Genomic DNA, 23,483 nt, shown 5'->3' on the forward strand with positions numbered 1-23,483 from the left:
GAAAAAAAATCCTATTAAAGCAGTTTCAGAGGTATAACTAGTACTCCCATATTGTGGTAAAGCAAGGAGATAGAAGCATGAGGAGTAAAAAGACCTGGGAAGACTACTTTAAACTTCCTGAGTCCTACTGCCAGAAGGCTAACCAATCAAACTCTTAGTTTCCCAAGGCAGAGGCAGAAGACCCTTGGAAGTCCAAATCTTAGTAGAGGGCAGATGATAAGTCAGGCAGGCCACAGGATAAGAACAGCCTAGAGGATGCTGACTTCTGTCATGGATCACAAGTTAAACAGGCAAGCCCTTGAATATGCAAGCATATGGCTGTGGCAGGTGCTAGAGAGAAACCCATAGTTAACATTCCCTGCCCTGAAAGAAGGACAAGCTTAGGAAGAAATAAATTTTCAGGTTTCACGGTTTCAAGCAGAACAGAAATAAAACTAGCTCTGTGGTTTAAATTAATGCAAAACAAACACACTTTGCCCATATCACATCCACATATCCCCAAGAAAAGTCAAAAACAAAGCTGTATTGCTTTTTACAATGGCATAATGGACAGTCAGATTCGATTCTCAAAACACTTTCCCATAAAAAACTAGTATTTGGTTGAGACTAAATCAGTAAAGTCCATAGCAATCACACACACACAAAGCCATTCAAGTGACATTTAGTGGAGACAATACCATCTTGTTTTTGACAGTGTTTTTCCTTTTCGAGATGATAAACATAAACGATATGCTATGAAGAAATCCAAAAAGTATAAAGTTCCTTGACTCCAAGTAACGTGTCATACCTGAGTAATAGCTTGGATTATAAGCTGTACTTCTTGTGGAACATGTAAAAGATCGGTCCAAATGTCCTTGCCTGGAAGATAAAATCTAAACAAAGCAGAAGATTTTTCTTAAGTCACTTTTTTGTTTTTTTTTGAGATGAAGTCTCACTCTCGTCGCCCAGGCTGGAGTGCAATGGCACGATCTTCGCTCACTGCAACCTCCATCTCCTGAGTTCAAGTGATTCTCCTGCCTCAGCCTCCTGAGTAGCTGGGATTACAGGTATATGCCACCATGACTGGCTAATTTTTGTATTTTTAGTAGAGATGGGTTTTACCATGTTAGCCAGGGTGGTCTCGAACTCTAGACCGCAGGTGACCCACCCATCTTCGCCTCCCAAAGTGCTGGAATTATAGCCATGAGCTACCGCACCCAGCCAAGTCACATTTTTTACAATAAAATGAAATAAAAACATATACTGGGAAAAATGTATCATTAAAAAAGACTATAGGCCAGGTGCAGTGGCTCACGCCTATAATCCCAGCACTTTGCAAGGCTGAGGCAGAAGGATCACTTGAGCCAAAGAGTTCAAGACTAGCAATGGACAACGTGGAAAGACCGCGCGTCTCTAAATAAATGAAGACTATAGCAGAAATAAGACTGTTTCAGAACTCAATATAATTAATTATATTTACATATTATAATTATTAGTACTACATACTAATAAGCAAGTAAAACACATAGACAATCTAATGAAATGATTCAGGCTTCAAGAAAAAAACCGGCAAAATATCTGTTATACAACTGAATTCCAAGAACGTTCAGCAGAAAGTATGTACGTATTTAGGATATTCTCTCTGAAAGCTAGCTATAACACATATTAAAAAGGTTGGGAAAATCAATCTGGTTTTGACTCTCTTGATAACTTTACAGATACAGTTCTTAATCAGAGGTGGTGCTGTGCCCTGAGTACATATCTGAAAATGTGTGGATATATATGAAATATTAAAATGATTATGGGGGGTTGATGCTACAGGTATTTCGTGCCTAGGGGTCATAGATGCTAAACAACCTATTATACTTAGGAAAGAACCACACATCCAAATTACTAATGGCTGTCCTACTGGGATAGACTTTCACTAACAGTGATTCCCTACATTTTCGTGTGCATATATATCAAATGAGGATGTTTTTAAAATACAGATTCTGATTCAGTCATATGGGGTAAAGCCTGAGAGTCTGCATTTCTACCAACCTCCCAAGTAATGTGGATGCTGCTGGTCCTGAACCAGACCTTGAGAAACCAAGCATTATGGCACAGACATCTCAGAGTTGCTGTATGTTTTCACATTTCTCCCCCATTTAAGGCTCAGCAATTTTAAGCACTAGTTTAAAAGAACACTGATCTGTGTATAAGTAATTTTAAAATTCAGAGACAATAAGTTTTCTAAAAGGTACTGTTCTCAAAGAACTCATACACAGCCTATCTTGTCTTAACTTTCTTAATTTTAATACATGAGCAAAATTCCAAACACTAAAATTATTCTAAAAAGTTTATATCTATGCTTGTATTTTTGAGTGTGGCATTTCAACTATGTAAGATGAAAACTTATGATCAGCCAAATAATTAATTAATTAAACAAAGAAAATAGGTCCTAACCTGCTGGTCAGAAAGTGAAAGCTGGTCCTCTGGCAGGAGGTGGGTTTTGAATATGGAGTTGTGGTTCACTAAAGTCACGTCTCCAGCATCCATCCTCACCCTATCAGCAGTATCATCTGGGGAGAGAGTCTGGATTAGTTCAAGTCACATAATTCTTCAATAACGTTTTTGCTATGAACCAATCTTTTCACCTAATAAAAACAATTCCCAGGCGGGCAAGGTGCCTCACGCCCATAATCCCAGCACTTTGAGAGGCTGAGGCAGGAGGATTGTTTGAGGCCATAAGTTCAAGATCTATCTAAGGAACATAGCAAGACCCTATCTCTACAAGAAATTTAAAAATTAGCCAGTAGGCTGAATGCGGTCCCAGCACTTTGGGAAGTTGAGGCAGGCGGATCACAAGGTCAGGAGTTCAAGACCAGCCTGACCAACATGGTGAAACCCCATCTCTACTAAAAATACAAAAATTAGTTGGACATGGTGGTGGGCACCTGTAATCCCAGCTACTCTGGAGGCTGAGGCAGGAGAATCAATTGAACCTGGGAGGTGGAGGTTGTAGTGAGCCAAGATCACGCCATTGCACTCCAGGCTGAGAAATGAGAAAAATTCCATCTCAAAAAAAAAAATTAGCCAGCCAGTGTGGCTTGTGTCTGCAGTCTCAGCTACTCGGGAAGCTGAGGCAGGAGGACTGCCTTGAGCCCAGGAGTTCAAATTTACAGTGAGCTGTTGTCACACTGCACTCTGTCCCAGCCTAAGAGACAGAGGGAGACCCAGTGTCTAAAAAACAAGCAAAAAGACAAAAAGAACCTCAAAGAACAACTCTACAGTCAAATAAAATCCCTCTTTCATAGCTGACCAATGGCAAAAATCTCATAATGTCATTGTCAAGAGGTCCATGTGCCAAAACTGGGTCATTTGAAATCATTTGAGGCCATCTACCAAACAGTTCAAAACTTGTACACATATAAAAACATCCTAATTTAAAGCTTTAAAAATAATAGGGCCAGGCAAGATGGCTCACGCCTGTAATCCTAGCACTTTGGGAGGCCGAGATGGGCAGATGCCTTGAGCCCAGGAGCTCGAAACCAGCCTGGGTGATACGGCGAAATCTTGTCTCTATTAAACAAAAAAAATCATTAGCCAGACGTGGTTGTGCATGCCTGTAATCCCAGATATTCAGAAGGCTGAGAGGCTGAGCTGGAGGATCATCTGAGGCTGGGGAGGTTAAGACTCCAGTGAGCCATGACGGGGTCACTACTACACTCCAGCCTGGGTGACAGTGTGAGACCCTGCCTCTAAAAAAAAACAAAAAAACAAAAAGAGGCCGGGCGCCGTGGCTCACACCTGTAATGCCAGCATTCTGGGAGGCCGAGGCAGGCAGATCATGAGGTCAGGAGTTCAAGACCAGACTGGCCAACATGGCGAAACCCCATCTCTACTAAAAAAAACAACAATTAGCTGGGCATGGTGGCTTGTGCCTGTAATCCCAGCTACTTCGGTGGCTGAAGTAGGAGAATTGCTTGAACAGGGACCCAGGAGTTGGAGGTCACAGTGAGCTGAGATCACGCCACTGCACTCCAGCCTGGGCTACAGAGTGAGACTCCATCTCAAAAAAAAAAAAAAAAAAAAAAAAGAAAGAAAAACAAAAATGTTCCCAAAAGAAACTTTTTAAGTGTTTTAACTACAGAAAAAATTTTAAATATAAAAAAATTGGGGGTAAAATTTCACCATTCAGTAACAAACACTGTTAACATTGGTTTACTTCCTGTTTAACACAAAAAAGTGCTTTAATAAGAATCCACCTGAGAGGTGTGGTGGCTCATATCTGTAATCCCAGCACTTTGGGAGGCTGAGGCAGGTGGATCACTTACTTGAGGCCAGGAGTTTGAGACCAGCCTGGCCAACATGGCGAAACCCCATCTCTACTAAAAATACACCAGCCATAGTACTACATGCCTGTAATCCCAGCTACTTGGGAGGCTGAAGCATGAGAATCGTTTGAGCCCAGGAAGCGGAGGCTGGAGTGAGCCGAACCTCTGCACTCAAGCCTAGGCAAGAGAGTGAGATTCTGTCTCAAAAATAATAATCATCATCCACCTGAAAACTTTTTAAAAAGCATAATTTTATTCATATTGCTCTTAACAGCTATCAGCTCAATAACTATAACATTATGGCGCAATCTTACTTTAGAATCATTTTTGATAACTTTGCTAGCTAAAATAGAAATAATAAGGGTAGCAACTCAATGACTTACACTGATATCAGCAATGAGAGAAAATAGAAGCAAATGAACAGGGAAGGAGAAGGCAGACTAAGGAAAAGGAAAACACAGAATAGAGAACGCTAATGTGAATGTAAAAGGAACATGTGAGATGCTATAAGATCTAAGTGTATAGATTTTTCAACTTATTCCTAAATTGGCTACTAGTCCTCACCTTATAGTGGTCCCCTTTAGAGACATAAAGTACTATAAATGACATACTGAAAAATGTTCTACTCACAATTAATTCTCAGTAACACTAGCTAAATGAAATAGAATACTTACATTAATCAAATTATTTATCATTCAGAAGTCAGTATAACATTGTACTAGGCTGGGCGTGTCAGCTCACACCTGCAATCCAAGCACTTTGGAGGCCAAGGTGGGCAGATCACCTGAGGTTGGGAGTTCAAGACCAGCCTGACCAACCCGGTAAAACCCCGTCTTAATAAAAATAAAAAAAACAAAACAAAACAAAAAAACATAGTACTAAAGAACAAGAACTCTTAGTTGGGCATGATGGCTCACCCCTGTAATCCCAGCACTGTGGGAGGCCAAGGCAGGCAGATCATGTGAGGTCAGGAGTTTGAGACCAGCCTGGCCAACATGGTGAAACCTCATCACTACTGAAAATACAAAAATTAACCTGACACATTGGCACATGGCTGTAATCCTAGCTACTTGGGAGGCTGAGGCAGGGGGACTGCTTGAAACCAGGAGGCAGAGGTTACAGTGAGCTGAAATTGTACCACTATACTCCAGCCTGGTTGACAGAGTAAGACTCCATCTCAAGAAAAAAAAAAAAGAACAGGAACCCTGAAACCAGAGTGCCTAGGTTTAAATCCTGGCTCTGCCAGTTATAGTACACGACTCTAGGCAGGCTTCTTAACTCTGTCTCAGTTTCCTTATTGATATAATAGGGATACAAGTATCCTTGTAAGATGGTTGTGAGGATTAAATGGACTAATATATTTTAAATACTTAGAACAGGGTCTAGTACATAGCAGATGTTTGTTTGGGTATATTTGGCTTTTTCAATACAATCATTGAGATAATACTCCTAAATGAGTACATAAACGATGTTCTAACCAGAAGATAATTGTATTTGGTATACAGTATCACATAATTAGGATCAAGATCTCTCACAAAATTATTATTAAGCACAAAGATAAAAATACTGAAAATGTTAGGAAAACCCATTCTTTCACTCCAGCTTAACCAATAAGAGTAGCTAACAGGATTCAACAACTAGTCTTACCCATTTCAAGTCTTTTCACATCACTGACTTTAGCAAAGATACAAAGTCCTATAAAAGAAGACAAAAACAGAAAAATTACACACTGAAACACTTCACTTAATTTTAGAGGGTGCAGCCAGTAGAAGTAACATTTGTGTTCTTTTTTTTTTCTTTTTCTTTTTTTCTGGTTTCCAATGTTTGTGTTCTTAGCGGAGAAAAATCTAAGGTGCAAAAAAAAAAAAAGAAAAGAAAAATCTAAGGTGCAAAGAGTTGACTTGATGGAAAAACTAAAACTAGCTTGAGGTACTTCCAAACATTTCTGCAACCTGTGCTAAATTAAACAGCAATTACAGACTACCCACGGAATCACAGATTATTAAAGCAAGAAGCAAGTTGGGAGAGCCAACCCTTAAGAGACTGGGCGGTTTGCATAAAGTCACAATGTTAGCAACTACATTGAAATTACAACCTAGAAATTCTTCCCAATCCATTGTTCTATTACCTCACGCTAAATCACTTCATAAACAAGTGAGAGACTTTGTGATGGTCCTATTGAGACTTTTCTTACTCAGTGACTTGATACCTAATGACAATCAAGGACTGCTTTGCAGTAGTACAAAGTACTTCCCCTCAATCATCAATCAAACTGCTACAAACCGAAGCTCCTTTGCCTATATAAAAATTACTGTTTCCTCTGATGTATCCACTTTTTCCACAAAATAAAGATGTTAAAACCAAACTGCTGGCCAGGCATGGTGGCTCACGCTTGTAATCCCAACACTTTGGGAGGCCAAGGAGGGCGGATCACTTGAGGTCAGGAGTTCAAGGCCAGCCTGGCCAACACAGTGAAATCATCTACTAAAAATACAAAAATTAGCCAGGTGTGGTGGTGAGCACCTGTAGTACCAGCTACTCAGAAGGCTGAGACAGGAGAATTGCTTGAATCCGGGAAGCAGAGGTTGCAGTGAGCCGAGATACCACCACTGCACTCCAGCCTGGGCAACAGAATGAAGGGTCTCCAAAACAAAAACCAAACTATTTGGAACTAGGTTAATAAACATATCTCTAGCACATATGGTCTTCGGAGATTTCCAAGAGGAGGAAGACACTAGGGATGATAATAGTCACACCTATATATATTTATAATCTTATAACCATATTTTTTAAAATATCAAGCACTACACTACATCAACTACATAGCAATCCTAGGGCTTCAATGTATTCATGAGACTGGATGACGATAATAGGCATTCTTTGTGGTCACAGTAATGAAACTCACAGAGAGAAAGGCTGCTTAAAGTTCTCTTGGCATAGCTATAGACTAAGTAGAGTAATTATCTGATTACCTCCTCTTACCAGGGAGGAGCCCTAAAGAATTTAAGCCTTAGATTTAGGCTTCAAATATATTTTCAAATGCTCAACTTAAAAGGCTTCTTTATCTAAAAATTCTTTAGGTATTCTTTCTCCTTCCTTCTTCTTTAACAGAGTAGAATCCCCCGGGTTCCAGATTAAGGGGGTTAAGGGGGAAAAAATCATATCAACCAATATATTAGCAACACTTTTTTTTTGACATTTTACTCTTTAAGGTTGCTTTGTCATCGCTAGCCTTTTTTTTTTAAATATTAAGAAGAAGGCCGGGCGCGGTGGCTCATGACTGTAATCCCAGCACTTTGGGAGGCCAAGGCGGGTGGATCACGAGGTCAAGAGATCGAGACCATTCTGGTCAATGTGGTGAAACCCCGTCTCTACTAAAAATACAAAAAATTAGCTGGGCATGGTGGCGCGTGCCTGTAATCCCAGCTACTCAGGAGGCTGAGGCAGGAGAATTGCCTGAACCCAGGAGGTGGAGGTTGCGGTGAGCCGAGATCGCGCCATTGCACTCCAGCCTGGGTAACAAGGGTGAAACTCCCTCTCAAAAAAAAAAAAAATATTAAGAAGAATACCAATTTGAAAGCCTGGTGCCCAACAGAATAATCCCACGTTAATCTCCCTGCATTTTGTTGAGACAGATGTGAAAAGAAAAGGAAGCTAGAAATTCAAAGAATTCTACAGATTATATCCAGAGAGGTTAAGTGACTTGCCTGAAATCACAAAGATGGGGCAAAAAGAATATAAGAATCCATGTATCCTGACTCCAGGGAAAGTGCACATTTCAAACATCGTACAACTTCAAATCCTTCAACACAGCCTCAAAGATTCATACACACTGGCAATCCAAAAGTAATCCCTCACTAACCCTGGGGAATCCACACTGATTTTTGATTTTAAATAAAGCCCCACATTTATATTTTAATACAAATACATCCAGCTTCTTCAGTGTGCTTATGGTACATTCCTTTCGCCACCTGCAGTTACACTGGGAGAAGGAATATTTTACCCCAAGATTCTCCATGAAAATGTTGAATCTGGAACCTCTGATGCCACTAAATTCCTGCAACTGAAAAATCTTTTCTTTTAAAAAAAAAGTATCCTAATAATTCACTTCCTCGTACACACTGGTCATTTGATTTCCTGGAAGAACATAAGCAGTTACAGTCATTCAGATGAAGTCGGGTTAGTAGCTGAACACAAGGTGAAGGGAAATCTGAAAGAACAAAAAAGATCAGGCTTGACAACTGCGGTGACACATTTACAGTCTTACACACATGCAAAGGGGATTATAAAAGACAATGTTCAGGGCTGAAATGAAGTTACTAGAAAATATATATTGAGCTAATGTTAGCTTTATCCAAGACCAAGATGTGGTGAGCAGAATTTATGACATGAGAAGGGTATGAAAGCAATCACGTGAAATCACCCTTTTCCAAGTTCTGAAAAAGTTATGTGTACAACAGTTGTACTGTATCATCATGTGCTTGAGGTTATTTCTTCCCCTCTATCTTTACATGTAATCTCTCCCAATCAGACTCTAACACCTTAAACACCTTAACACTCTAACACAGTAAACCCTAAGTATTCAAATTTTTTCATACATATTCATTTACTGTGCACCAACTACGTGCAGGGTGCTGGGAATACAAAAATGATTAAGAGAGCGTCCCTGCCACTGAGAAGCTCACTGTCTAGTAGGGAAAGCCAGATCCGTAAACAGATACAGCAAGACAGCAGAGCTAGTACGATTGATAGAAGAAGAAGTTCGGAAGAAAAAGACAGATTTCCAAAGGCGTAGTCAACAACTGCATGCCCTTAGCCAGAAGTAGCAGAACCTGTTTTTGCATCCATCTACTCCCTCCAGACAGCTCGTTAGATGAGTGATACGAAGACCGTCTTTGCAACTGGGGTAATGAATTGAAGTCAGTTAAAAATGAATAAGCCTGGGCTGGGCGCGGTGGCTCAAGCCTGTAATCCCAGCACTTTGGGAGGCCGAGGCGGGTGGATCACGAGGTCAAGAGATCGAGACCATCCTGGTCAACACGGTGAAACCCCGTCTCCACTAAAAATACAAAAAATTAGCTGGGCATGGTGGCGCGTGCCTGTAATCCCAGCTACTCAGGAGGCTGAGGCAAGAGAATTGCCTGAACACAGGAGGCGGAGGTTGCGGTGAGCCGAGATGGCGCCATTGCACTGCAGCCTGGGTAACGAGAGCGAAACTTTGTCTCAAAAAAAAAAAAGAAAAAAAAGAATAAGACTTCCTAAAAGGTACTAAAGAAGAAAAATAAAGGGGGCGGGTGGGGGGTTGTAGAGTGGAAGTAGGTTAAGGGATCATCCTTAAAGAGATGATTAAAGTTTCAGTGTAACTGTAATTTCAAAGTCAGGGTAATCTGTATTTCAACACGAGTTGAAACACAAATTATTTTTATGAACGATAAAGATTTAGGAGACGATGTGCTCTAATCCGTCCAGAATAACCCATTACAACAAAGACCCTCAGTGAAATCGTTGGTAGTAGATAAAAGGCTTTATGTGAATATTACAAGAATCACCACCACTCCAAGTATAATGTGTACCAAAGACGAAGTAAAATGACTTTAACGAGGCTGACTTGACAGTGATAAAGGAGCAAGTGATGCCAGCCAGATAGTGGAAATACTGCACAGACACCGATAAACAGAAATCCCCAAGCTCGAGGGAAGGGAAACGAGGCGCATATCCAGGACCACGTTCGGGTGCACCCAGGGGGCCGGTTCCAGGGAATTACCCGGAGGCGATGAGCCAGGTAAGCCACTGGGGCCGTGAAGGGGATCTTCATAACCTGAGCAGGAGGGTCCGGCCGTGTCTTTCTGCTGGTGGCACCAGCGGTAGCACCGCTCAGGGAGACACCACAGAGCAAGAGAGTTGGAGAAATGTTTACGTGGGGCGCAGGGGGAGTCCGGAAATACCACTCAGGTCTCAAGGAAGGCGGGAGGTGAAGCCGGCAGCGTAGACGGCCGAGCTTCCCGGGGAAAGCAGCTCTCCCTACGCAAGACCCTGCTCTGGCGGGAAAGCCCCGGAATCCCAACCGGCCTTTTCCCACAAGTACGGCAGGGCGCGGGGATGGGCCTGTTGTAACGGCTGGGAGACGGCCTCTCCGCGGCCCGGGAGAGAGGACCGCAAGGAAGGGCCTCAGGTAGCCTAACGGCCACCGGCGGCCACCGCACGGCCACCGGACAGCAGGGGGGAGGGGAGGTGGTCCCAGGGGGCGGGGCAGAGGTAAAGGCGCCGGCCCCACAGTGCTCCTCGCTTCCGCCCAGTCCAGTCCGGGCCGGCGGACCGGGTCCGACACAGCCTCCTGGCCCAGGTTCCCTCCATCCTCACCCCTCCCCCAGCTTCCCGCCGCCACTCACCGAACCGGAACCGGCTGCCATGCGAAGGGGTTTCCGGCCGGGCGCGGAACGCAAAACCCGGGAACCGCCGCGAACCGGAACCGCCTTCACAGCACCGGAAGAGCCGTTCGGTGGCTGCGGAGGAAGGGGGTTGGGGCAGGAGGTCAAAGAGCAGAGCTAAGGACCAGTGGGACGCCTGCGCGGTGTGGCAAGTCCCCAGAAGTCAAGGGAGCATTTAAGACGAGTCGTAATTTCTCAGTTCCCTTTTCAGTCTGGGCCTTTTCGCTTTCTCGCGCCCGGAATACTGTTAGTGAGCCCTTCGTCCTATGCTTTTCTCTGTTCCCTCAGCTCCCTTACCCGCCTCCTTCTGGTTCCGCTCGGCGAGTTTTGCTTGCGTTCCAGTTTCTATGGCAGCTTTTCGCTGCGGCCCCAGATCTGCGGAAACCCGTGGCTTCCCCCGACAGATGGAGACCTGAGATCTAAATCGATGTCAGGCTATCTCGTGTGCTGTTGAGAATCACAGAACGTTAGCGCTTGTACAGGTTATTGGAGATAGTTTATGGTCTTAACCGGGTTCAGAGAAGTGATTTCCCAAGGGTTTTAAATGCATGTCGCATCTAAGACTCGGAAGCAAGTTTCTTAACTGGCAGTTCTGCTCTGCACCACCTCATGCTTGATGGACCAGCATACAAAAAAGAGAAAGCTGCTTGGGGACGGATGAGGTTAGGCTCTGGCAAGATGTAGAACCTTCCAGAACTCTGGAGGGATTTGAAACATAGGCAGGGCTGTGAGGAAAGCTACTGGGAGTCCACCAGAGATCTGCTTTTCTGGGTAGAGATAGGGAAGGAACCAGGAATCACCTGTGACCTCTGAAGGGCTTGGTTGTTCCTAGGTCTCATTGATTAACCTGAAATCTGCCATACTTTCTAAAAGAAAATAATGGGAAGAAGTCAGTCACGGTGGTTCACATCTGTAATCCCAGCACTTTGGGAGGCTGAGGCGGGCAAATCATGAGGTCAAGGGTTCAAGACCAGCCTGACCAACGTGGTGAAACCCGGTCTCTACTAAAAAATACAAAAATTAGCTAGGCGTGATGGCGCACGTCTGTAGTCCCAGCTACTTGGGAGGCTGAGGCAGGAGAATTGCCTGAACCCAGGAGGTGGAGTTGCAGTGAGCCGAGATTGCGCCACTTCACTCCAGCCTGGCGACAGATCACGACTCTGTCTCCAAAAAAAAAAAAAAAAAAATACGGAACTTAGCCGGGCTTGGTGGCACGCACCTGTATTCCCAGCTACTTGGGAGGCTGAGGCAGGAGAATTGCTAGAACCCGGGAGACGGAGGTTGCGGTGAGCCGAGAATGCCCATTGCACTCCAGCCTGTGCAACAGAACGAGACAACGTCTCAAAAATAAAAAATAAAAAGAATGAGAAGAAATATGTTTGCTCATTCAGACTGTTTGTCAAACACCTCAGCTTGGCAGGCCTCTGGACCCAGGTCCTGTAGAAGTCTCAGAGAAATCCCCCCTCAGTAGGTCCTTTACACTCATACCACAGCCACAGGCACAGTCTGAGCTCAGGCTTGAAGAAGGGCAGTTTCTGGAGGCCCATGCCTTTCTAATACTCTTAGCAGCTTGCTGAGTTCCTGCCCTATCAAATATCTCAAAGTACATTGTGTCGCCCCATATGTTGATACTTACGTATTGTCAAGTCCTGAGGCCTAGTAGCATTAAGCATAGCTGTTCCATGTCAGTCACTGACATCTTATTCCACAACTCTGTTCATTTGGATTAAACTCTGTCTCTCTTTCTAGGAGACAGCCATGCATAAAGACGAGTTTCATCTGAAATTTTTCATGTGTGTGATTCAGTCTCGCCAATTAGTCAGGACTCGTCAGAGAACAGGTACCAACGTCTCCTGATCATACTCTAGTGAGAGAATGGGTTCTCTCACAAGAAGTCTCAATACAGGTTGTGAGGCTTTCTAATGTAAATATGGATTTTAGGAGTCAGCTGACCTTGTTTATCACATTCTCACTTTGATAAAATATTGATCACTAAGTCATGTCTTTTCCATGTGTAAGTATAGGTAAGATTTTGGCCTAGTTTGTTGTGTTAGATGCCAGGCAGATAAGGAGGACTTGAGAGTTGACGGGGAACAAAATTGATCCCATTAGCTGGTCATTGATTTCTGTGTTGTTTTGTAAATTACTTTAACAACATTCTCACAGATTAGTGTGGGCTAATCTGTGAGAATCTTTATTGTCATTATAACTGACACTCCGAAACTATAAGATAAAACAAGTCCAAAGGAAAAATGGCCTTCTTATCCACCCCACCTCAAAGCATCTAGTTATATGTTCTGCTTTTCCGCCATTTATATCAAGGGAATAGAATATTTTTGAGGTAAGAGAGTTGTTGAGAACAGTCATCACTTCTCTGATTTTTTCACTGGATTTTTGGAAAGAAAGCCCTGGAGAACTGAGAGTCATAGGGAAAATGAAAGAGAGTAAGGAACACTCCCTTCCCTGCAACTCACCTTGAGAGTGACCTAAAGCTATTGCTTCTCAGCTGGGGAAGCTTCAACTTCCAGCACATTCATACCAAAGACAGATACCTTGAAGAGTCTAGACACTACGGATGATCCAGACACCGTGGGAAGCATACCTATTTTTAAAACTGGTGAGGCGTGTGGGTAAACAAGGGAGAGAAATGTGGAAAGGAATATGGGAAAGTGAAAGTTGTATACATAGTATTATAAATCAAGGTAAATCTACCAAAGCTGAAATATAAGTTAAGACCCAGGAGGGAAAGTCTCTGTGTATGTGAAACAGAGAGAGAGAAAGAGGGATGGGGAGGGAAAGGAAGAAGTGAGAGAGTTAGGGATCCTTTGGGAAACAGTGGACACTTCTCTCTATGAAGAATAACTTAATTTTGTCAATATTTAATCAATTGGCTCGTAACTGTAAACTACCATTCCGGTTTATTCTATTGTCAGCATCCTTGGTATATAAAATATGAAACTTAAAAAAATTGACTAAATGAGTTGTGATTTTACAAAATGATTCTAAATATTGTAAAAAATTTTTCATCTTAGGAAACATTTAATAGGTTTCTCATGTATGCTCTAAGTAATGTTTAATTCACAAGCAATTTATGTGACGCTTCAGAAACACATCTGTAAGTTTCTTTTCAACTTAAATACATCTATATTGGAGTCCATTTACTGCAAAACTTTATTGAGTTCCCACTATTTGCCCAGTATTAGAAATGATAGGTTATAAAACATATGTATAAGACATATCCTCGCCATTGCCACAAGAGCTTGCTGTTTGGAAATGTCTTACACATTATTTAGCTCAACTCCCTTGTATTTTCAGGACTAAAAGGTTTTCCTCAAAAAGTTAATAATTTCATTAAAGTAACAACTCCCGACACTTATGAAATATATATATATATAGTATTTAGCCATATTTTTGAGCACTTGTATTTGAAATTGTTGGGACTGGACTCCATAGGAAATGAGAAAATGAACTAGACACTTTTGCTGTTCCCCAGGAGCTTATGATTAAGGAGGATTAGAGAATATGGAATAATGTGTAACTTAAGAACTTAATAACTTTGGTTCAAAATGTTGAATTGGTTCAAAATAAGATGCCATAGAGATGTAGAGAAGAGTGAGCTGACTGGCTCACAGCTAGCCCCTCCTTTTCTCCCTCCCTCCCTTCCTTCCTCCTTCCTTTTTTAGTTTTTCTTTTCTTTCTTTTTTCCTTTGAGACAGAGTTTCGCTCTTGTTACCCAGGCTGGAGTGCAATGGCGCCATCTTGGCTCACCGCAACCTCCACCTCCTGTGTTCAGGCAATTCTCCTGCCTCAGCCTCCCGAGTAGCTGGGATTACAGGCTCGCACCACCATGCCCAGCTAATTTTTTGTATTTTTAGTAGAGACGGGGTTTCACCAAGTTGACCAGGACGGTCTCGATCTCTTGACCTCATGATCCACCTGCCTCGGCCTCCCAAAGTGCTGGGATTACAGGCTTGAGCCACCGCGCCCAGCCCCTTTTTTCTTTTCTTCCTTACACACAGACAACTGTGTGTTGTCTACATCCCTTTAATCAGACTTCCTTTGCTCCTGCGTGGAAAGCAGCAAGAAATAAACCCAGCTGGTGGCTTTTTCCTGCTGTTTCTTGAATTTGTACAGATGATTTCTTATTTGCCCTCATCTTTTCTGCTTTTCTCATTCTCCTTTTGCTCTGATGTACCTAATACCCACCTCAGACTCCCTGTGCTCTGATGACCATTTGGACCTGCTTCTGTGGTTTGAACTCAGTATTGTCTCATGAACAAAATTCTGATGTTCAACTTCTGCCTTTAAACCCTGGGGTCTGTGTGGCTCAGGTAAATGGCCACTCTTAACTCTTTCAGATTTCCCACTAAAGAAAAGAAATCCAACATTTTCCCAGCCCCAATAAACCTTCCATTCCTCCTCTTCTGCCTGCCTCCTTGCTTCCTTCCTTCCCCGTCCTTTCCTTCTTCCTTTCCTTTTTCCCTCCTACTCTTATTCCTTCTTTCACTTCCTTCCAAGAAAATTTGTTGAGCACATACTGTCTCAGGTGCTATGCTTGGCACTGGGAATAAAGTAGTAAATAAAACAGGTACTTTGCTCTCATGAAGTGTATAGTCTTGTGGGACTAAGGCAGTCATCACACAATCACACATGGTTATATAAGCAGAACGGTGCTAGTACAATGAAGGAAAATAACACCATGTTTCAGAGGATAAAACGGGATGTAATATGGCCTGAGAAGTCAGAAAAACCTTTCTCAGGAAGGCCTGAAGGATGAATATGCAATAGCCAGGCAAAGAGAGAAGAGCTTTCCAGAAAAGGGGACAACAGGCTGTGAAATGCGAAGGGGTGGAATGGGCCAATGTGACTTGATGATGGAGAGAGAACAATACAGGTGGTGTAAGAGCCGGATCGTGCAGTGCCTTCTAAGTCTTATGGGCACTTGTGCTCCGGGAAACCACTGAAGAATGATAGGATCATATTGCGTTTTAAAACATCTTTTTGTCTCCTGGGTGGAGGATGGATTGGAGAGGAAACGGGGTGGTTTTCTGCTCTAATAAGATGGCTGCCCCTGCCTTGCTCCATTTCTCACCCCTAGTCAATGCATCACTATAGGGCACCAGTGAAGTTGTGAGGAACTCGTGTCATCAAATAGCAGAAATGAGCACAGAGCTACTGTGTCCAAACGTACAAAACCCCTGGCCTGATGTTCTTCTGCTTCTGCCAGCCTGAAAAATTAACCGGGGCTCCCTCCAGGTTGTTCTTCTCCTTGTTCTGAGTGCAGGGTTTTTTTGTTTTTGCTTTTGTTTTTTGAGATGGAGCCTCAGTCTGTCACCAGGCTGGAGTGCAGTCACGATCTCGGCTCACCGCAACCTCCGCCTCCTGGGTTCAGGCAATTCTCCTGCCTCAGCCTCCCGAGTAGCTGGGATTACAGGCACGCGCCACCATGCCCAGCTAATTTTTGTATTTTTAGTAGAGACGGGGTTTCACCATGTTGACCAGGATGGTCTCGATCTCTTGACCTCGTGATCCACCCGCCTCGGCCTCCCAAAATGCTGGGATTATAGGCGTGAGCCACCGTGCCTGGCCATGTTTGTATTTTTAGCAGAGACAGAGTTTCACCATATTGGCCAGGATGGTCTCGAACTCCTAACCTTGTGATCCGCCTGCCGGCCTCCCAAAGTGCTGGGATTACAGGAGTGAGCCACCGCGCCTGATCCTAAGTGCAGTTATATATGGAGATTCTGTGCTCTAATCCTTAATAAAAATGGAATATCTTTTTTTCCTGTGTCATACCTGGCAGGGAAGCAGCTACTGTTTTTTTCTAACTCTTTGCCTATCGGTATAAGCAGCTCTGCCTTACTATATGAGGTGGGCTATGTGTGTGTCTGGCCCATAGAGGATCAGCTCCCAGCGTTAGAAAGCTACCTGATCCTGCACTGGGACATAGCAAGGGTGTGAGTCACGTAGACTTCACCCTTTACCCCTATCTCCTGACCCCTAGGCTTTGCAAAGAAAGGCGGTTAGTGTTTCAAGACAGGTGAGAGTGTGGGACAGTTACCTCTAGGACCAATGCTCAGGGGTAACAGGCACCTTTGTGGTCCGGGCTCTGATCCAGCAGATCCAACTGCCCATAGACAAAGCCTCTCCTGTGTATAAGGACTTTGATGATGGGCAACCTGCCTTGGTAACTGGTGACTCTCAACCCTACTTCTAGTGACCTGAGAATGGGGAAGCATTCCAAAGGAGTGGTGCTGCACCCATTTGCTCCTATGTCACAGCTTCTCCCTGGAGGATGAGACCGTACTATCATATTCTTCAGTTCATCTAGGCCATCGATCACCGGCATTGCCCAGGCCCCATGCTGCCCTTCTGATCCTCCGTACCTGGGTATTCTTTATACTTGCACCTACGTGAGTTATGTAGACAAGGATGCAGTTGCCCCAGCATTGTGAGTGCCACTGAAGGGTAGAGATTACGATTGCTGTCCATGGCCCAAGCTCCCTTCAAGCAGGTGTATTTGCTCTGTGCATCAGGAGACAAGACTCTCCGTATATATGCTGTGTTGTAGTAATCTGAGAAGCTGGACCCTTGCTGAAGAAAAATCAATGGGAGTTCCGCCTCTATTAAGATTGCCTTAATCTCAACATAGTCAGCTAATTTTTTTATGATTTTAGTAGAGACGGGGTTTCATTATGTTAGCAAGGATGGTCTCGATCTCCTCACTTGTGATCCGCCTGCCTCAGCCTCCCAAAGTACGGGGATTACAGGCATGAGCCACCACGCCCAGCCTAATTTTTGTATTTTTAATGGAGCCGGGGTTTCACCATCTTGGCCAGGCTGATCTCAAACTCCTGACCTCGTGATCTACCCTCCTTAGCCTCCCACAGTGCGGGGATTACAGGCATGAGCCACCATGCCTGGCAGAAAATCCATTTTTAAGGAACTATCCCTGTTTCATCATATCACTCATCTTTCTAATGCTGGAAACGTGTCTACTGGTATATTTCCTATAAACGATATGACTAAACACTGACAGAGTCCCACTATCCGGGTCCTGCTTCTTTTTACTGCATCTGCCTTAATATATTGATGTCATTAAAATATGATACATTACTAGTGTTAATGGGGTTACTGGTTTTTTTTCAATGATATTCCAGGTCCAATGACAGGTAAACTTCCTACAAACACTTGATAATCCCTCTAGATTATAAAGTGCATGCGAGCTTATTGTATAGCTCAGTAGCTGGCACCGTGGCTGGCACCTGAGTCCTCAATAAATATTTGCTAAATGTATGAATGAATTAATAACGAAAGGAGTTTCTCAAGATTCTCGTCAGAAAGACATTTACAGCCATTTCTTAATATGAAGGATATCTTCCATCAGCTACTCAATTTGTGTTTTTTTTTACTAATTTAACTCAACAACATTTCAGTTTGTAGATTGCACTGAGATGACCATAGGCAAGACCTAAGTGCTTCTGAGAAAATTCTCCTTCTTGGCCGGGCGTGGTGGCTCACGCCTGCAATCCCAGCACTTTGGGAGGCCAAGGCGGGTGGATCACAAGGTCAAGATATCGAGACTATCCTGGTCAGCGTAGTGAAATCCCATCTCTACTAAAAATACAAAAGTTAGCCGGGCGTGGTGGCATGCGCCTGTAGTCCCAGCTACTCAGGAGGCAGGAGAATCACTTGAACCCAGGGAGCAGAGGTTGTAGTGAGCCGAGATTGTGTCACTGCACTCCCGCCTGGGTAACAGAGGGAGATTCCGTCTCAAAAAAAAAAGAAAAGAAAATTGTCTTTCTCCAGGACGCCAACCCCTAACTGACCTGAGTGTTGCCTAGGTGTCCTTTGAAATGGTGTTCATAATTTGTGCTCAGTTAGTTTTTCAGGCCCTTGCCAAAGATTTTCTGCTCTGCCAGACATCAGTCAGGTTCCTAAACCTTCTCCTAGACCTATCCCTGCACTTTCTTGTAAAATCCAGTTTTAGCAAAGAACCCTGCTAAGTCAGTTTATTGAGAACCCACTCCCTGTCCTCAGTATATGGTCATCCTTGATATCTGATCAGGTTTCTCTTCCTCCCCCAGCCCCCGGAGGATGTTATGGCACTGGTCTGCCTTTAGCAAGAATCCTGTTTGTTTGGTTTAGCTAGAATCTCCCTTACCCCTGATGCTTCCTCTTAGTGATTTCCATCCACTGACCCTGACCCTGCCATAAACTTCCACTTGCCCATGCTGTTGGAGTTGAACTCAATCTCTTCTCCACTACAAAATCAGTGTGGTCCCTAACCCTATCACATTGGTCCTGAATAAAGTCTTCCTTATAGTGATTTTATTTTATTTTTTGAGATGGAGTCTTGCTCCGTTGCCCAGGCTGGAGTGCAGTGGTGCAATCTCTGCTCACTGCAGCCCCTGTCTCCTGGGTTCAAGCGATTCTCCTGCCTCAACCTCCCGAGTAGCTGGGACTGCAGGTGTGCGCCACCACGTCCAGCTAATTTTTGTATTTTTAGTAGAATCGGGATTTCACCATGTTGGCCAGGCTGGTCTCAAACTCCTGGCCTCAGGTGATCTGCCCACCTTGGCCTCCCAAAGTGCTGGAATTACAAGCATGAGCCACCACGCCTGGCCCCTTACAGTGATTTAACAAGTATCATGGAATATTCTTTTTCTTTAAGACCCTAAACAGAAAAAGGGATCTAAAAGATTAGGTGTCTTGGAATAAGGCAATGAGTAAATCAGTGGCATTTCCTTGCTTCCACCTAATTAAGATAGACTTATTAGTGCAATAATTCATTAAGAATACTCTTTTATTCTTTTTTTTTTTTGAGACAGGGCCTTGCTGTTACCCAGTCTGGAGTACAGGGTGGTACAATCACAGCTCACTGCAGCCTTGACCTCCTGGGCTTCAGTGACCCTCCCATTACAGTGCATGTCACCATGTCCAGCCAAATTATTTATTTATTTATTTATTCATTTATTTTTGTGGGGTCTCACTATGTTGCCCCATTGACTAACATAGACTATGTTGGTCTCAAACTCCTGGGCTTAAGCAGCCTCCCACCTTCAACTCCCAAAGTGCTGGGACTACAGGCTTGAGCCTTTAGCACTTTTAATGGTGACATAGGAGTTGGTAGTGGGTAAAGAGAGAAAGGGATAGATTGCCCTTCAAATTTCAGCCTGTGGTAAAAGTTTATCCATCAGACCTTGACAAGTGTCAGACTTTTAGTCTCTTTTTCCTATGAGTTAATCTTTCTTAGATCTAAATGAAGCAAATAATGGGGCTTCAGAGAAAGCCTGTTTGTATCTACTGTTTATTTCACTCATGTAGAGTTCCACTATAGATGCAAATCTCCCCATAAAGGACCGCTTTAGCGAGCCCTTCCTGTGTCCACAGCCCCTGAATAGCCATCTTAAAATATGCCAAAGTATATTTTGGAATAGCGTATTTTAGTGTCCTACAGGAACTTTTCAGCCTTCTTGTTTCCAAATGTTTTTTAATGTCTTCATTGAGATATAATCCAATATCATAAAACTCACCTATTTAAAGTATCCAATTCTGGTCAGGCATGGTGGCTCTTGCTTGTAATCCCAGCATTTTGAGAGACTGAGGCAGGCAGGTCACTTGAGGTAAGGAGTTCAAGTCCAGCCTGGCCAATATGGTAAAACCCCATCTTTACTAAACATAAAAATTAGCCTGGCATGGTGACATATACCTGTAATCCCAGCTACTTGGGAGGCTGAAACAGGAGAATTGCTTAAACCCGGGAGGTGGACGTTTCAGTGAGCTGAGATTGCACTATCACACTCCAGCCTATGTGACAGAGCTAGACTCCATCTCTAAATAAATAAATAAATAAAGTGTACAATTCAATCATTTTCAGTATATTCATACAGTTTGCAACCACTCTAAGTTAATAGTACATTTTCATTAACCCCAGAAGAAATCCTGTACCCATTAGCAGTCATTCCCCAATTTCCCCCAGTCCCAGGCAACTGCTACCTACTTTCTGTCTCTACAGAGTTGCCTGTCCGGACATTTCATATAAATGGAATGATATGATATGTAGTCATTTGCGAATGGCTTCTTCTACTTAGCATAATGTTTTTATGTTTTTATAAACCAAAAACAAAATTATAAGCCCCGACTATCTGAAGAGACTCCTCCTCTCAACCTAGGGCATTCCAAAGTTAACCTAAAAAACTAGGTCAGGCCATGGGAAGGGGGAGCTGGATGTGCCTCATTATTCCCTCCTCCTTTTGGAATTACTGATAGAACAGACTCTTTAAGTCTGATAAGAAACATTTACAGTCTATTCTGTCTGAAGCCTCATACATGAAGGCTTCATCTGCATGGTAAAATTTTAGTTTCCACAACCCCTTATCTTAACCCAGATATTCCTTTCTATTGAAAACAACTCTTTAAACAAATTGCCAATCAGAAAATCTGCCTAGGACCTGGAAGCCCCTGCTTCCAGTTGTCCCACCTTTCTGGACCAAACCAATGTACATCTTACATGTATTTTTGCATGCTGAGAAAATTAAGGGAAACAAATACATCTTACATGTATCAATTGATGACTTGTATTTCCCTAAAATGTATGAAACAAGGTTATGGCCTGACCATGTTCTCAGGATCTCCTGAGGGCTGTATCACAGGACATTGGTCATTCATATTTAGCTCAGAATAAATATATTCAAATATTTTACAAATTTTGACGCTTTTCATTATATGGATATGCCAGTTTATTTATCCATTCTTCAGTTGATGGACTTTGGGTTCTTTCCACATTTTGTCAGCATTATGAATAATGTTGCTACAAACATTGGTATACAAGATTTTGTGTGTATATATGTTTTCATTTTTCCTAGGTATGTACCTAGGAGTGGAATTGCTGGTTAATATGACAACTCTGTGTTTAACATTTCGAGGAACTGCCAAATTTCCACTGCAGCTGCACCACTTTACATTCCTACCAGCAGTGCAGAAGGGTTCCAATTTATTCACATCCTCTCTAACACTTTCCTTTCTTTTTCTCCCTTCCTTTCCCTTCTCTCCCTCCCTCCCTCATTTCCTTCCTTCCTTTTTTCCTCTCTCTCCTTCACTCCCTCCCTCCTTTCTTTATTTCTTTCCCTCCTTCCCTCCTTCTTTTTCTTCCTTCCTTCCTTCCTTCCTTCCTCCCTCTGTCCCTCCCTTTTCACCCCTCCCTCCCTCCTTCCTTCCTTCCTTTCTTCCTTCCTTCCTTCCTCCCTCTGTCCCTCCCTCTTCACCCCTCCCTCCCTCCCTCCCTCCTTCCTTCCTTCCTTCCTTTCTTCCTTCCTTCCTTCCTCCCTCTGTCCCTCCCTCTTCACCCCTCCCTCCCTCCCTCCCTCCCTCCTTCCTTCCTTCCTTTCTTCCTTCCTTCCTTCCTCCCTCTGTCCCTCCCTCTTCACCCCTCCCTCCCTCCCTCCCTCCTTCCTTCCTTCCTTCCTTTCTTCCTTCCTTCCTTCCTCCCTCTGTCCCTCCCTCTTCACCCCTCCCTCCCTCCTTCCTTCTTTTCTTTTTCCTTCCTTCCTTCCCTCCTTCCTTCCTTCCTCCCTCTGTCCCTCCCCCTTCACCCCTCCCTCCCTCCTTCCTTCCTTCTTTTCTTTCTTTTTTCTTTTTTGTTAATAGCCATTCTAATGGATATGAAGTAGTATTTTAACTTAAATGAAGTAGTTTTGATTTGCATTGCCCTAATGGCTATTGATGTTGAGCCTCTTTTCTTGTACTTCTTAGCCATTATATATTGTCTTTAGAGAAATGTCTATTCAAGTCTTTGCTCATATTTTTATTTTTTATGAGACAGGGTCTCTGTTGCCCAGGCTGGAGTGCAGTGGCACAATCTCAGCTCATTGCAAGCTCTGCCTCTCAGGCTCAGGTCATTCTCCTACCTTAGCCTCCCAAGTAGCTGGGACTACAGGCATGCACCACCACACTTGGCTGATTTTTTATATTTTTGTAGAGATGAGGTTTCACCATGTAGCCCAGTCTGGTCTTGAATTCCTGAGCTCTAACAATTCACCTGCCTGCGCCTCCAAAAGTGCTGGGATTACAGGTGTGAGCCACCATGCCTGGCCAGTTTTCCCTATTTATTAATATCTTCCATTAGTGTGGTACACTTGTCATAATTGATAACCCAGTATTTATACATCATTATTAGCTAAGTTCCATAGTTTACATTGGGGTTAAATATTGGGTTATTTAACCAATAAATACTGGGTTATCAGTTATGACAAGGGTACCACACTAATGCAAGTGGTATACTTGTCATAATTGATAACTCTTTGTTCTGTGAATTTCACAAAGCATAATGTCATGACAAATGCAGGTCATGTGTCTGTTATAGCATCATACTGATTCATTTTAGTGCCCCTAAAATCCCCTGTGCTCCACCTATTCATCTCTTCTTCTGTATCCCAAGCCCCAGGTAACAACTGATATTTTTTATTGTCTCCATAGTTTTATGCTTTCTAGATTGTCATACAGTTGGAATCCTACAGTATGCAGCCTTTTCACACTGGCTCGTTTCACTATGTCATTTCATGGCTTGATAGGTCATTTCTTTTTATTGTTGAAAAATATGCCATTGTATATCTGAATCACAGTTTGTTTATTCCCCTTTTGAGGGATATCTTGGTTGCTTTCAGCTTTTGGCAATTATGAATAATGCTTCTATAAACATTCATGTGCAGGTTTTTGTGTGGGCATACTTTTCAACTCATTCAGGTAAATTCTTAGGAGT

The 23,483-nt window shown here is 43.2% G+C and overlaps 2 protein-coding genes across 19 annotated transcripts in view; one reads left to right on the forward strand and one right to left on the reverse strand.

Moving 5' to 3' along the window:
• SENP1 (SUMO specific peptidase 1) overlaps positions 1 to 11,203 on the reverse strand; it is a 68,180-nt gene extending 56,977 nt beyond the window's left edge. For 3 of the 5 annotated variants that reach the window (XR_013522440.1, XM_035255177.3, XM_017975786.4), the window contains exons 1-4: positions 10,060 to 10,707; positions 5,943 to 5,990; positions 2,425 to 2,540; positions 788 to 872 (exon numbers count right to left, since the gene is read on the reverse strand). Coding sequence is in view for 4 of the 5 variants with exons in the window: in XM_035255177.3 (XP_035111068.1) it covers positions 788 to 872; positions 2,425 to 2,540; positions 5,943 to 5,946 (205 nt within the window). In the remaining variant the exon portion in view is untranslated. Of the gene's footprint in view, positions 1 to 787; positions 873 to 2,424; positions 2,541 to 5,942; positions 5,991 to 10,059; positions 10,778 to 11,020 lie in introns of those variants that run through there. The other 2 variants (XM_009003220.5, XM_002752092.7) reach the window with 2 other exon arrangements.
• The window catches only part of PFKM (phosphofructokinase, muscle), a 52,115-nt gene continuing 38,540 nt past the window's right edge, over positions 9,909 to 23,483 (forward strand). The window contains exons 1-3 of one of the 14 annotated variants that reach the window (XM_078338192.1): positions 9,909 to 10,077; positions 12,473 to 12,563; positions 13,230 to 13,340. In XM_078338192.1, coding sequence (XP_078194318.1) covers positions 10,069 to 10,077; positions 12,473 to 12,563; positions 13,230 to 13,340 — 211 coding nt within the window. In that variant the 5' untranslated portion in view covers positions 9,909 to 10,068. Of the gene's footprint in view, positions 10,468 to 10,796; positions 11,386 to 12,472; positions 12,564 to 13,229; positions 13,341 to 23,483 lie in introns of those variants that run through there. The other 13 variants (XM_078338196.1, XM_078338194.1, XM_078338193.1 and 10 more) reach the window with 13 other exon arrangements.

Source organism: Callithrix jacchus, chromosome 9, assembly GCF_049354715.1.
Source record: "Callithrix jacchus isolate 240 chromosome 9, calJac240_pri, whole genome shotgun sequence".
In the NCBI taxonomy this organism is placed as follows: Eukaryota; Metazoa; Chordata; class Mammalia; order Primates; family Cebidae; genus Callithrix; species Callithrix jacchus.